Raw genomic sequence first — 15,010 nt, 5'->3', positions numbered from 1 at the left:
ACAAAAATCAATCAACAAAATCTAAACAACAATAAAGTTTCTGTTTAGTCAATCTTGTTGGGCTAACAGAAAGAAATTCAAAAAATCATTGAAATTTAAACGAAAAATTAACTGCATGAATGAATCAGAGATTAAAAAACAACAACTCAGTACCCAGGAGTAACCTCCTAATTCCCTCCCCCCCCCCCCCCCCCCCCATGTGAGCGCATGCAAGGGAGTACAGGTATGTACACATGTTTAAATATGTATGTAAACATAATTTATGTGCATGCATACATCTGCAACTTTAGTGCAAGTGCATAGTCGGTCTCTCACATTTACTGTTCTAAATCTAAAAGTTAAAAGAGAGAGAGAGAGAGAGAGAGAGAGAGAAAGAGAGACAGAGAAAAGAAATAGAGAGAGAGAGAGAGAGAGAGAGAGAGAGAGAGAGAGAGAGAGAGAGAAAGAACAAACAAGTCGCGTAAGGCAAAATCACTACATTTAGTCAAGCTGTGGAACTCACAGAATGAAACTGAACGCACTGAATTTTTTCACAATGACCGTAGTCCGCCGCTCGTGCAAAAGGAAGTGAAATTAACGAGCCTGTTTAGCGCGGTAGTGGTTGCGCTGTGCTGCTTAGCACGCTTTTCTGTACCTCTCTTCCTTTTAACCTTTTGAGCGTGTTTTTAATCCAAACATATCATATCTACAGTCGAACCCACTTAAAACGAACACGCTAGTTACGAATTTTGACTTATAACGTATTAGTTTTAAGTTCCCAACTGAATACCTCTTTCTTCATGCTTAAAAAAAATGCTTAAAACGAATTCTTTATAACGAATTTATGCTTATAACGAGCACTTTTTGGATTCCCAAGCATGCATAATGTCTGTAATCAACTCAACTCAACTCAACTCAAATTTTATTGGCTTCAATTTTCATAGAAGAATTTGTCTTGCGCTTGGGAGAAAGTAAGAGTATAACATATAACAAGAAGAGCAAACGCTCGATCGAGTCACTTTCGCAGTTCTGAATATTATATGAGGCATCAGATGGACAGGAAGAAATTGCTATTCACAACACAATGAGTCACGTTCACATAAAATTTGAGCCCGGTCACTTTTATAGTTTCCGAGAAAAGCCCAACGTTAAGTTGTGTGTTGCCGAACAGAAAAGGCTAGTTATCTCCCTTGTTTTTCTGATAACGTTCGTAAAAGGCTACAGATGTAAATACTTTGATGTAAAGAATAATCCTACAAAGTTTCAATCACATCCGATGAACTTTGTCAAAGATATAAAATGTCTAATTTTTCCTTTGACGCTGACCTGTGACCTTGAAAAAGGTCAAAGGTCAACGAAACCATCGTTAAAGTGTAGAGGTCATTGGAGGTCACGACTAAACAAAATATGAGCCCGATCGCTTTGATAGTTTCCGAGAAAAGTCCAACGTTAAGGTGGTGTCTACGGACGGCCGGCCGGACGGCCGGCCGGACAGACTAACACTGACCGATTACATAGAGTCACTTTTTCTCAAGTGACTCAAAAACAGCATTCATATCACATTTCATGTATCACACACAGTAATCACTAGTATAAGCCTACAATTATCACATTTGTACCTGTATCATACATGCAAATAAATAGTATCACATTTCCACGTATCACACACAATATATACATTACATAACATACAGCAAACTTCCATCTCCCGCGCCCCCCCCCCCCCCCTCCCACACATACATATCCTCGCACGTGCGTCGACTCCATACAAATGACATCATCAGTCCATTAACTAAAATGCACAATGACTAGTAGTGGGTACATGATACTTAATACGTGCTCAACTAGACCTGCTAACTAAAATAATAACAGAAACAACAAGAAGAGCAAACGCTCGATCGAGTCACTTTCGCAGTTCTGAATATTATATGAGGCATCAGATGGACAGGAAGAAATTGCTATTCACAACACAATGAGTCACGTTCACATAAAATTTGAGCCCGGTCACTTTTATAGTTTCCGAGAAAAGCCCAACGTTAAGTTGTGTGTTGCCGAACAGAAAAGGCTAGTTATCTCCCTTGTTTTTCTGATAACGTTCGTAAAAGGCTACAGATGTAAATACTTTGATGTAAAGAATAATCCTACAAAGTTTCAATCACATCCGATGAACTTTGTCAAAGATATAAAATGTCTAATTTTTCCTTTGACGCTGACCCGTGACCTTGAAAAAGGTCAAAGGTCAACGAAACCATCGTTAAAGTGTAGAGGTCATTGGAGGTCACGACTAAACAAAATATGAGCCCGATCGCTTTGATAGTTTCCGAGAAAAGATATAAAATGTCTAATTTTTCCTTTGACGCTGACCTGTGACCTTGAAAAAGGTCAAAGGTCAACGAAACCATCGTTAAAGTGTAGAGGTCATTGGAGGTCACGAATAAACAAAATATGAGCCCGATCGCTTTGATAGTTTCCGAGAAAAGTCCAACGTTAAGGTGGTGTCTACGGACGGCCGGCCGGATGGCCGGCCGAGACTAACACTGACCGATTACATAGAGTCACTTTTTCTCAAGTGACTCAAAAACAAGGACTGGGCACAACATTTACACGTGTGTGACCTACTTACATCAAGTGCCTGTGATCTATAAATAACAATGATTGCGTTTAAAGTAAAACATGAATAATGCCGATGTTTGCTAACAATGAATACATAACAACTAAGATAAGAATGTATGTGCTTTCATAATATGATTATTTTATAAAACACAGTGGGGAAATTTGGAAAATAATTTTTATACGAAACTGCGCACATCGAGTCGAGCTCTGTAGCGTGTGTGTTCGGAGGCAGGAGACACACATGGCTGTGGATATTAATTGTTGTGAGATTCGGTGGATTAAAAAGGATACCCCGACTTCGGCAGGGCAGAAGGAGGTACAAAACGGTGTGCTGTATTGCTGTGTGTGAGTGTGCTGTGCAGACCTTCTGTGTTATGTGCATGTTCTATTCTAGTCTGTCCGTAGGCTTCCTCACGCTTATGACGAAATCTTTAAACTCGTCCCGAGATCGACATATCATGGGAATTTGAGAAGTTTGAATACATGTGTCAAAGTCTTCCCTTGCGTCGACTGCTTGAACCATTGCTCAACCGATCACTGAATAAAGTTAAACTGATTACACTGCACTCACAAAACAATTTCAAATTTAGAATCAAAGTGATTGATAGCTCAGACACTGAACATGAATGACTGACTGACGTTTATTTCCTTCGCGAATACCAAAAACGAAACATCAATGTTTAGAACGGAAGCCATTGCCAAAAAATATAGATGCCAGAGTGGTTTCCCTTGGACAAGAGAAACCACACTCTCAACGTTTGCGTTCGCCGGTTCGCGATAGTTTATCAGTCAGTCAGTGCTTTCGATTTGGATTTGAACATCATGTTGCAACAAAAAAACAAAAACTAAATTGGCCAAGGTTTGCTACCCGTCGCCAAGGTAAGTGATTCCGGACAAATGATAGGAACACCGCGAATGTGGACAGTGTCAGTGTGTGCGTGTGTGTGACCAAAAACGTAACAACTGGATGAAACATCTGTGTGCTCACTCTCACTCAAACTCAACAATCATCACTCAACATGAGACACACATGAACATGTAACTGAATATGTCACTTTATTGTCTAAACGTGAAGCAGCATGAAAGTTGCGAAAGAAACAAATTGAAACACCATAAAATGTACAAGACTTAAAAAAAAAAATTAAAAAAAAATAAAAATAAAAAATCAATCAATTTTCTTAATACGAATTTTGGTTAAGACGAACTTTTTTTCCGATCCCCAGTGATTCGTCTTAAGCGAGTTCGACTGTATACGTTTTTGGAATCAGGAACCGACATGTCGACAAGGAATAAGATGAAATTGTTTTTAAATCGATTTTGAAAATTTTATTTTAATCATAATTTTTATATTTTCATTTTTCAGAGCTTGTTTTTAATCCGAATATAACATATTTATATGTTTTTGGAATCAGAAAGCTGTGGCGGGGTGGTAAGACGTCGGCCTCTTAATCGGAAGGTCGAGGGTTCGAATCCCGGGCGCGGCCGCCTGGTGGGTTAAGTGTGGAGATTTTTTCAATCTCCCAGGTAAACTTATGTGCAGACCTGCTAGTGGCTTATCCCCCTTCGTGGGGCGGGGATGTAGCTCAGTCGGTAGCGCGCTGGATTTGTATCCAGTTGGCTGCTGTCAGCGTGAGTTCGTCCCCACGTTCGGCGAGAGATTAATTTCTCAGAGTCAACTTTGTGTGCAGACTCTCCTCGGTGTCCGAACACCCCCGTGAGTACACAAAAGCACAAGACCAAGTGAGCACGAAAAAGATCCTGTAATCCATGTCAGAGTTCGGTGGGTTATAGAAACAAGAAAATACCCAGCATGCTTCCTCCGAAGGCTGCCTAAATGGCGGGGTAAAAACGGTCATACACGTAAAATTCCACTCGTGCAAAAACACGAGTGTACGTGGGAGTCTAAGTCCATGAACGATGAAGAAGAAGAAGAAAAAGAAGAAGAAGGAATCAGAAAGTGATGAAGAATAAGATGAACGTAAATTTGGATCATTTTATAAAAAAATTATTTTAATTACAATTTTCAGATTTTTAATGACCAAAGTCATTAATTAAGTTTTTAAGCCTCCAAGCTGAAATGCAATACCAAAGTCTGGCCTTCGTCGAAGATTGCTTGGCCAAAATTTCAATCAATTTTATTGAAAAATGAGGGTGTGACAGTGCCGCCTCAACTTTTACAAAAAACCGGATATGATGTCATCAAAGACATTTATCCAAAAAATGAAAAAACGTTTGAGGATATCATACCCAGGAACTCTCATGTAAAATTTCATAAAGATCGGTCCAGTAGTTTACTCTGAATCGCTCTACACACACACACGCACAGACAGACACAGACAGACAGACAGACACACACACATACACCACGACCCTCGTCTCGATTCCCCCTCTATGTTAAAACATTTAGTATTAAACAATGGCGACTGCACGTGAGAGGGAACAATAAAGAGACCAAAAAGCAATGTCTGAGGATATCATACCCAGGAACTCTCATGTAAAATTTCATAAAGATCGGTCCAGTAGTTTAGTCTGAATCGCTCTACACACACACACGCACAGACAGACAGACACACACACACACATACACCACGACCCTCGTCTCGATTCCCTCTCTATGTTAAAACATTTAGTCAAAACTTGACTAAGTGTAAAAAGGAGACAAAAAAACTGACCACTCAAGAGATCAAATTCATCCATTCCCTGACCGCCAGCAGACTTGGTAGGAGAATCTTTGTTGCTGCGAGATGACAGCATGTCAAACTCATTGTCGATGGTGGAAGTCCCGTTGGTTCCATTAGTGGTGACTGCAGCAGGAGCACCAAATGCGTCCAGACTGGCTCCACCCCCACCAGCGTGTGGCGCAGAGCTCCCTGACCAGGGGTCAGGCTGAGAACCTGGCGCACAGAAAAAGAAAAGAAAAATGAATTGCTGATTTGAGAAGAAACAGAGCTGTGAATGGTCTGACACTATCCGCGACCCATTAAAATTACCTTAATGTTCCTTTTTCCTTTTAGTACTTCCGTTTGTGTATCCAGACCTGTTTACCCTAAACCCGAGGCAAGAGTACTTTCCCAAAAAGTTGAGTGTATTTTTCAAAAAGTTGGTGTACTTTGCAAGCAAAGCCATATGGGGTAGGGAAAATGTACGCGTGGGTGCAAACGTGTTTGTCTAAGAATAGCATGTCTCGTGAACACCTTCAGAATTTAACTCCTTCCAATACAACAGGAATAAAACAATTTTATTTACCTGTCAGTTTATAGCATTATAACCAGTGTCTTCCAAACAGATTGACAGGGATGTTGCTACAAATTCATACCTATAGGACAAATGTCCTGAGTTCTTCAGCATCAATAGGACATTTGACCGCTTTCAGAAAGTGTAATAGGACATTATCATTTATGAATTTGCGCCAAACAGCTTATAACACATTCCATGGAATTGTTCCAAAGTCATGCGCCCACACACACACGCACACACACCCACGCGCGCGCGCTGTAGAACACACACATAATATAGTAAATACATCAACACAGTGTGCGTATAATGTTGTGTTTGTTTAGTTTCAAAGAAACCACAAAAAAGAAACCAACATGAACAACTTCAGAGCTCGTACTTTGATTAAATACTGCATGATTTGGATAAAAGTTGACAAACAACATGATCGGTTTGATCTAATGCTGATCTTTTGCAGGCTTTAGTTTTTTTTCAGCGGCATAATTCAGTGCTTCTTCTCGTATCGAAAACAAAAGCAGACTACAAATTTAGTCAGTTGGAGTTGTCTCCCGTACTCCTGTAGCATGCACTGATCTAAAAAGAATCCACTATTTTTAGATCAGTGCGCTGCACCGAGACGGTTATACCCAAACGGCGCATACCGCAAACGGTTCGGGAATTCCCGACAAAAGAAAAGATCCGCACGCGGCACCGACAACTTCAGTGTCAGCTGAACACGAGAGCGTTCGGTCTTTTAGAAGATTTGTATCTTGAAATGAAAATTAACGAATATCGCGCTGTCCGAAGGAATGGAGTACATATCGGACAATGACCACGCTCAGGCTAACACGATAGGACATCTGACCGACATGCGGCAATGTGAATCGGACATTTGGGGATTTTCATCCTTATATGTCCGATGTCCGACGCCTAACGACATCCCTGGATTGATAATGAAAAGATGAAGTTCGTGAAATAACATCTGCAGTTGACAGTGGCAAGTTCATTTTTACAATCATCTCAGAAAACATTGCTTCAGCGCGGACTACAGCCTTTTCTTCTGGCAGGATTTGCTTTGCGGGAATGAACTTCATAATTCCTTGGCAGCTCTCAGCGGATTTCTTTGCAGCAACCTTGTCCAGGTGAGTTTTAGAACTGCAGTGTCGTTCGATGTCATATTTCCCAGCATGGGCAACGTAGAAATCTGATTTACAATACTTGCAGTGTGCATGACTTTTACCCATAGTAGACTCCACAATTCATGGCCCTTTCTCCAAGAAAATCTGCTGCTTCTGCTGTTTAGACTTGGGTACAGTCATCCGAAACTGGCACATTTTACCGCTTCATTTTGCCACGATTGTTCAGACGATCGCACGTGCCAACAACTGAACAAGGTTTCCACAGCTGAAGACTCGCTGTCATGGTTATCTCCCTTCGACCGAAACAAGTTGTACCATTTCGTAATCAACACACCAACACCGGAAAACGTATTCCAGACTTTTTCTTAGGCGTATTTTGTGCGTGTGTCGTGTATTTGCGTGCCGATAATAATTTGGCGTACAAAATACGCCCAAATCGTACTGGTAAACAGGTCTGGGTATCAGACTGTATTAGTGTATTAGTACTTCCGTTTGTGTATTTTTTAAGTACTAGCTACAGAAAGTGTGGTGGCTTCCAGTGCACACACATTCAACATTATTTGATTCAGCAGACGAGGTGGAAAGACGAACCAGTTATAAGTAAGCACTGTACATATAGATTAGCTTGACAGATAATTCCCTATTTGGACAAATATGCTTTCTGATTCGTTCTCTGGATAGACAGGACTGTTCAACGTTAACCAACAAGAACATCAAAAAGAAGTCATTCCGTGAAACCTCCCGTAGCGCTCTGTCTTAGTTCAACTTCATTTTAAATCGTTCAGAGGTGGTGTAACCATGGTGACTCTAATTTAACATTCAATCAATAACCAAAGACAAGGAGTCTGATCGCAACAAGTGGGAAGGTGGAGAAAGCTGTGACAGAAAACATTAAAACAAAGTTGCCTCCCCTGTGATGAAACTCTCAGATTCCCAATAAAGACCCCTCCTTTTTACGACCAATTTGTCTGGACATGTTCAAGGTTGTTAGTGAGAGGTTTTACTGTACTTACTAGGAGTGGACACGGGAGGGGTAGCACGGGATGGAGCGGGCAATCCCCAGGGGTCCGCAGAGACGCCCAGGGGCTGGGGGGAGGGGGCAGCAGCGATGGTGGGGGTGGTGCGTGCGGCGGAGGCACTGGCCTGTGACCCCCAGGCGTCCGACACCTGCTGGGGGGCAGGGAGGGGGGCTCCCCAGGGGTCCTTGGGCGGCGGCTGTGATGACGCAATCGGCATGCCCCAGGGGTCGGTGGTGCCCCCCGAGGCGTTCATGCTTGTGTTGTTCATGTCAAGCAGGCTCCCCTTGGGAGGCTGGGGAAAAAAACGAGAAAAGTTAGAGTTAAAACAATATTATGCTGAAAATTCAGTCTACAGAACAAAACTATACAATAAAGATATCTTGTGAATCTGCTGCAAAACCTTACTCTTCAAGTTTTGCTTGAAAAGAGGAAAAGAAAAGAAAACAAACAGCAGGAAGGAGCTAAACAACCAACTACTTCAACCAAAACGATGTGTCCTGCCATATCCTCTGACAGAAATTAAGGCAAAACCATCCAGCTGGCATGAATATTGTATATGTCTGCAACATTCTCACAATATTCATTTGAAAAAATTGAAAACAGATTTTTCCATAGATCATTGTGTTTCACTCTCCATCACATTCACAGAAATGTTGCATCACATTTTGTAAGCAAGCCACAACAAGCTTAGATAGTAAGCTGACTCTAAACTGCCAATAATGGTTTTCATTTGTGACTGAACGGCATACAACAATAAAAGCAGTGAAACAGAATATAAGTTGTAACACTAGAAAACCACCACTCTGCTAAAATATAGTCTCTAAACAGCTCAGAGCACTTCCCATCCCTCCCTTAGTCCCGAACTGCTTAAACCTTGAGTACTTTAAAATAAACCTTGAAAAAAATCACTGTAATGTCTTAAAAGCATCTGTTGGTGATGTGTTTTTATTATACGCATTTCTACGTCGTCCAAATGTTACAAACAAAGGCTAATCTTATCCTGTTAAGCATGAATAAAAAAATATATTAATACACTTTTTCTTGCATATACATCTCTAAATCTCACATCTCTTTGCTGAGGCAGAGTCAACAACATAAAATTACAGGAGTTATCATCAAAGTATCTGTACTGACTGACAATGCACACAATAATCTAAACAAACAAAATCAGTATGGCTGCAAATAAAAAAGCGACTGGCTTGATTCATTACACAGACATACAAAATACATACAGACACTTTAACAACACGAAGCAACTTATTCAGCAAGGGTAGAAGGTAGAGGGAAAGTGGAGATAAGGCTCTCAGCTTTTCAAGCAGCTTGGATAAGAAACAAGAGTGCAAGAATAAAGGAGGTTGCAAAGTAAACTCAGATCTGTTGCAGTCAAGTGAAAAAAGACTTCAAAGTTTAAGCCAATGAACAGCTTCAAACTACTCTCAAAACCAGCCTGAAAACTTCTGCGTAAACTGTTTATTTTGTGCACATTCAATAAAATCAAGCATATTCAGTCCGCAGAAGGAACAGATATGGAGACTGCATCTGTGCATGACAAAAGTGCTAGCAGTGGAACATCTGCTCCAGTACTTTTTTTTTCTTCACATGAAAGATCCAAGCTCCAAAACTGTAAAGCCTAAAGGTTTTTAACCAAATTCAGATGTGAGATGACAACATCACAAACAATCACACACTCACAGGACTAAGGGCATTACAAACCGAACAGAATCGAAACATGTATAAATTTACAAAAACACACAACACAAAAGAAGAAAAATCTTTTTTCAATGAACATATTAACAGACTCTTGGACAGAAACAAACACCTACTGAGAGTGATAGCAATATCTTCTAATAACAGCCATGCACAGGCATAACCTTTTACCGCTCAGAAGTATAAACATTCCAAACAAATCCATAAGTAGCTCTGAGAAACAAGCACAGAAAAAGAAAAAGAACATGCTCAAGTTTTTACAAAGAACTGTTAATACGAGTCTAGTCTCTGATGACAATCAGTGAATCACTATAATGTATTTAGATTCAGGCATAATATCTATGTCTATTATTCTTTTTACATAGCATGTGCAGTCTATTAGGACAACAGGGTAAATCCTAGGTAGAATGAGGGGGGGGGGGGGGTAAGGGTGGGGGTGGGGGTGGGTGACAGGAGATGGCCTGAGGAAAGTGGAACAAGGACTTGGTAAGATGAGCGTACATGTATACAACATGAAGGAAGATCTATACATGACAATGACAATACACACACAACGTTCTGACGATGACACAAGCAAACACACTGTACATGAGTGATACTGGTCAGGCCATTTAGGGAAGGAAAAAATGACACGCACAGAAGTGTCATGCTTAACAAAACTGTTGCGCTTACACGGCGTACTTGTTTCCTGTTTCTCTCCTAGAGTCAAACAAACACCAAAGTAAAAAGTAAGGAATGGTTTTCTTTCTTGAGAATAAGAAAATAGTGGTGAAAGTGTGCTGTCAAATAAAATAATTCATATCGAGAAAACAGTTCCACAGATGGTGAATGTGCTCCCAGCAGTGCCACAGAGGAACATAAAAACCACCAAAGCAAAATCCATGCTACAAAGAACCCGTAATAATGTGTAACACACACTGACACAGACATTGGTCCTGCATCCTGCCTCCCAGTTTTTCGTTTAAAAAGAATCAAGCATCCATCCAACCCCAAAACACTCATCCCTAACCGCCACACCCAACATGAAGAAGGAGAAGAAGAAGAAGAAGAAGAAGAAGAAGAAGAAGAAGAAGAAGAAGAAGAAGAAGAAGAAGAAGAAGAAGGAAAAAAGAAGAAGAAGTGACTTTAGTAGTTTACCTTGCACAACAAATCATACGACATATTCTAAAATTATGCTCTCTCGCTCAGAATGCTCACTTTATGAGGTTTTGGTAGCATCGACCTCTGCTGCTGTCAATGCAGGCTACAAAACTGAACATTCGAAAGTGCCTCTGATTCTAACTCTAAGGTCTAAGAACAAAAGCTAAAAAGTCACAGAAAGATGAAAATCACTCCAGAGAGGGAAAAAAAGAGAAAAAGCAAAAAAGATCATCAAAATAAATTACGATTGTTCGATAGTAAAAAAGAAACGAAAGGCAAACTATACAATAAACAGTACAGGTACATCTACTCTCTATACTCAAAACATTAATAATAGCCATTACAATATTATACCATACTGTTTGTCAACTACAATTCTCCAAAATAAAATGTTAAAATATATATCAAATGAAGGATCAAACAAAAAATTCCAACAAAAAAACAAATTTAATTTGTACAGAATATATTGTGTCAGGATAAAAAATCTCAAGTTGTACCCCTGAACTGTAATCCATAACCAGCCCCCCTAAAAATGTTCACTATAGACAAGGCTGGCAGTGGCAAGATGTTCTGTACGCTCAGAATCCCAAACAGAAAGAAAACCCTTCCAAATCTTGAACTAGCTCATCTGAATAGTCAACCTGAAAAGCGATACAAACTCAAACTAACCTTCACAGCTTCAGAGAAAACTAAAAAGAAGTTGAATGAAACAACAAACAGCACTAAAGAGAGTTTTCCACAAAACACATTTATACAAACCTCGTCCGCCACAGTCTTTCTGCTCTGTTCCAGAGCCATCTGCAGTTTCATTTCATCTGATTTCCCTTTGCGCACTTCCTCGTCGTGTTCCTCTTTGCTCATAGCTAGGGCCAGCTGTAACTGAAGCTCCTCCTCTCCGGCCGACACAGGGCGAGCGTTCTCCATCTCTGATGTTGTGCCGCCGCTTCCACTGCCTGGAGAAGCTGTGTGTCAAAGAAAAGAAAAAAAAATCATCATTCCTCTTCCACAACTGCAAAGTTTTCTTCTAAAAGACAAAATCCAAAAACCTTGAAAATCCAAAATCAAACAGGCTGCCAACGTTCCACATAAAAGACTGCCGAGTCGAACATCAGTAAATGTATGGTATTGTTTTGTCACAATCAAACGTTCAGGACTGTAACTTACCTTGCTTGGTTTTTCAAAATTCAAAAACCTTAAAGTCAGTCTGAATTTTAATAAGTTCACTGAGGAATAACTCAATAAAAAGAACACCAGAATTCATAAAAATAAGCAAAATTTAAAAAAAATCTGTTTTCCATGCGACTTTCGATCACTTCAATTATGCCACTCCAGTCACAAACTCAAATACTTGTACCTTAGTGCAATCAAATAGATTCAAAATTAGAACCAAATTGACAAAACTTGACTCCCGAAAGCCTAACCTTAAAGTCAAATGCTGTCACTGTCAGTGGTTTAGTTTTAACCCCTACCTCCTTCTTCTTCTTCTGCGTTTGTGGGCTGAAACTCCCACGTACACTCGTGGTTTTTTTTGCACGAGTGGAATTTTACGTGTATGACCGTTTTTTACCCCGCCATTTAGGCAGCCAAACGCCATTTTCGGAGGAAGCATGCTGGGTATTTTCTTGTTTCTATAACCCACCGAACTCTGACATGGATTACAGGATCTCCTTCGTGCGCACTTGGTCTTGTGCTTGCGTGTACACACGGGGGTGTTCGGACACCGAGGAGAGTCTGCACACAAAGTTGACTCTGAGAAATAAATCTCTCGCCGAACGTGGGGACGAACTCACGCTGACAGCGGCCAACTGGATACAAATCCAGCGCGCTACCGACTGAGCTACACCCCCCCCCCCCCCCACCTCCTTAACCTTCCAGTCTCACTCTCAGTCTTAGATTTAGAAGTTCTACCAATAGTCTCCTGTCCGCCCAGCAGACCTTCCCCTTGACCCTGCTTGTGACCTCGATGTTTGATACCCCCGCAAGGGGCACGGTACTCTCTAAGCACCCAAAACCTCAAAGAGAGATAACTGGCGGAAACCTTCCTATTGTAGTTTTCTGTCCGCCCAGCACCTTCCCCTTGACCCTGCTTGTGACCTCGATGTTTGATGCGGGGGCACGGTACTCTGTAAGCACCCAAAACCTCAAAGAGATAACTGGCGGAAACCTTCTATTGGACATGTATAGTGTAAACTATTACTGCACTAATGACCAGGTCACGAAGAAGAAAAGAAAAACAGTCAATTACAGTCATTATATCCAGTCATTGATCCTCCATAAGGGTCTGAATAGCCTGCTGAGCCTGCCGAGCCTGCCTGTAGAGTGGGACTCATGCGCATCTGAAACAAAAAATCATAAAGTAAACATCAAGTTTACTTCCAAAAAAATATGTCAGCGAGTGAGCGACTGATGAAGTAACAAAAATTACTTTACACATTTACTTGATTAAGTTAAAGTTTGTGAGATAAAATTACCTCACTGCTAGAATAAACTAAAGGTACAAAAGAAAATTCATCCCACTGTACCATAAGTAAATTGTATATATTAGACAAAATATCTTAAGCAAAGCCAAACAAAACAAACAAAATCTACAAGGGTAACTTTTTCCTGCATCAGTGCATGATGAAATCGCAACATTGACAAGTTGATCCTTTTTGCTTCCACTTTCACTTTTAGAAATTTGATTTAATCAAATTCAAAATCTGCAAGAATTCATGATGAAATAAAAAATTTACTCTATAATTAATCTACATAGTAACATACTGTCTAAATTACTCTAAACACAGTAATCCTTTACAATTTACACAATTACAGGAGGGCCACTTCTTTAGTAATCCTTTCAGTACAAGGATTACTTCCCTTTATTCACCATGAGTTCATGACTATTGACTGTATCAACTCTATTTAGAACCAAGTATGGTTCAGCACAAGGTTTTGATGAAGATCAAAGAATACAATTACAAAACAATGTGAATCGTGATTTGTGAAAGTTTCACTGAAACTGAAAGAAGTTCATTAAACACAAGGACTCACTCTGCCGGAGCCGCCTGGAGGAGCCGTACCAGCACTCCCAACACCCATCGCGTTCTGCGCAAAACGTTCTTTCGCCTTCAATGCCTTTGCGCGCTCATTCTTCAGGCGCTCATCATCAGACAACAAGGCCACAAGCTGCTTGGCTTTCTCCCGTACATTCATACCCTGGTCTTTGTTGTCGATGTCTATGTGCTGAAAGGATGTAAGTGTTTTGATTGCATGGAAGTTTTCCTTGCATTGCTGGGCTACTTTTTCGCTGCCCGTTTTAATAATATAGTCCAGCACAACGAGAGATTTGTACACATGGCGCCAGTTTTTGCCATCATCATTTAGTCGTTTCCAGATCATTTGCATGATTTCTGTGAAGGCCACAACATTGTAAGTAAGATCCGCGACTTCAGACATCAGTGTACTCGACGGTCCCCATGGGTCATTCGATGTCGCTTCTCGCACCTTAACTTGGGCATCAGAATAGTTTTTCACCACGTTCTTAAGTGTTCTGCGCATTGTAGGCATTTTTGCTTCCTTAGTAAAGTTCAGCACGACACGACACAACTACACCACAAAAACTATTATACACCAGTGATCACGATGACATTGTCCAAGGAGGGCAACTCCTGCCTGAGCCTCAAGAGGAGGGTGTCTGCTGAAACAGAGATTTCACAATATGAAACATAATATTACACAAAACATGTCAGCTTGAGTCATTGCAACAATCATAAGATCAAAACTATGATCATGAATACTTGTTTCGTCAAAGACACTGCCGACAGGACATATAAGGTTCCTTTAACTTCAAAGATTTGTCACTAATCATCCTGTCACACTCAACAAAAACTATGTGAGGTGACTCAATGCAGGATATCGGAATCTTTGTGATCGAAGTTCCAAACAAAGAACCAGTGTAAATGGATAGTCATGTAAGATATTCACATCATCGTAGTCGATTAGCAAATAAACTTCTCCTTTTGATACATACGCTAACACGAACAGCAGTTTGAGGGGAAATACTTTACGTTTCCTTCCGCAGTCCTATTTTTCACAGAAAATGGCGAACACTTTACTTCCTGTCTGATTCAACAGAGGGAGGAAATTATAACGGCACCATTATGTCATCCCAAAAATCAAAACTTTGTTTTCAAATGATAATAAATACAATCACTGATTTAA

General features: G+C 40.5%; 1 protein-coding gene across 6 annotated transcripts in view; it reads right to left on the bottom strand.

Moving 5' to 3' along the window:
- LOC138960190 (epsin-1-like) overlaps nucleotides 1-14,961 on the bottom strand; it is a 17,982-nt gene extending 3,021 nt beyond the window's left edge. Inside the window, exons 1-7 of one of the 6 annotated variants that reach the window (XM_070331967.1) lie at nucleotides 14,857-14,961; nucleotides 13,841-14,486; nucleotides 13,056-13,146; nucleotides 11,570-11,772; nucleotides 10,343-10,369; nucleotides 7,958-8,255; nucleotides 5,265-5,486 (exon numbers count right to left, since the gene is read on the bottom strand). In XM_070331967.1, coding sequence (XP_070188068.1) covers nucleotides 5,265-5,486; nucleotides 7,958-8,255; nucleotides 10,343-10,369; nucleotides 11,570-11,772; nucleotides 13,056-13,146; nucleotides 13,841-14,356 — 1,357 coding nt within the window. In that variant the 5' untranslated portion in view covers nucleotides 14,357-14,486; nucleotides 14,857-14,961. Of the gene's footprint in view, nucleotides 1-5,264; nucleotides 5,487-7,957; nucleotides 8,256-10,342; nucleotides 10,370-11,569; nucleotides 11,773-13,055; nucleotides 13,147-13,840; nucleotides 14,487-14,819 lie in introns of all 6 variants that reach the window. The other 5 variants (XM_070331968.1, XM_070331965.1, XM_070331966.1 and 2 more) reach the window with 5 other exon arrangements.
- Nucleotides 14,962-15,010: the final 49 nt, after the last annotated feature.

This window comes from Littorina saxatilis, linkage group LG2, assembly GCF_037325665.1.
Source record: "Littorina saxatilis isolate snail1 linkage group LG2, US_GU_Lsax_2.0, whole genome shotgun sequence".
In the NCBI taxonomy this organism is placed as follows: domain Eukaryota; kingdom Metazoa; phylum Mollusca; class Gastropoda; order Littorinimorpha; family Littorinidae; genus Littorina; species Littorina saxatilis.
This window is presented reverse-complemented; position numbering and strand designations above follow the sequence as displayed.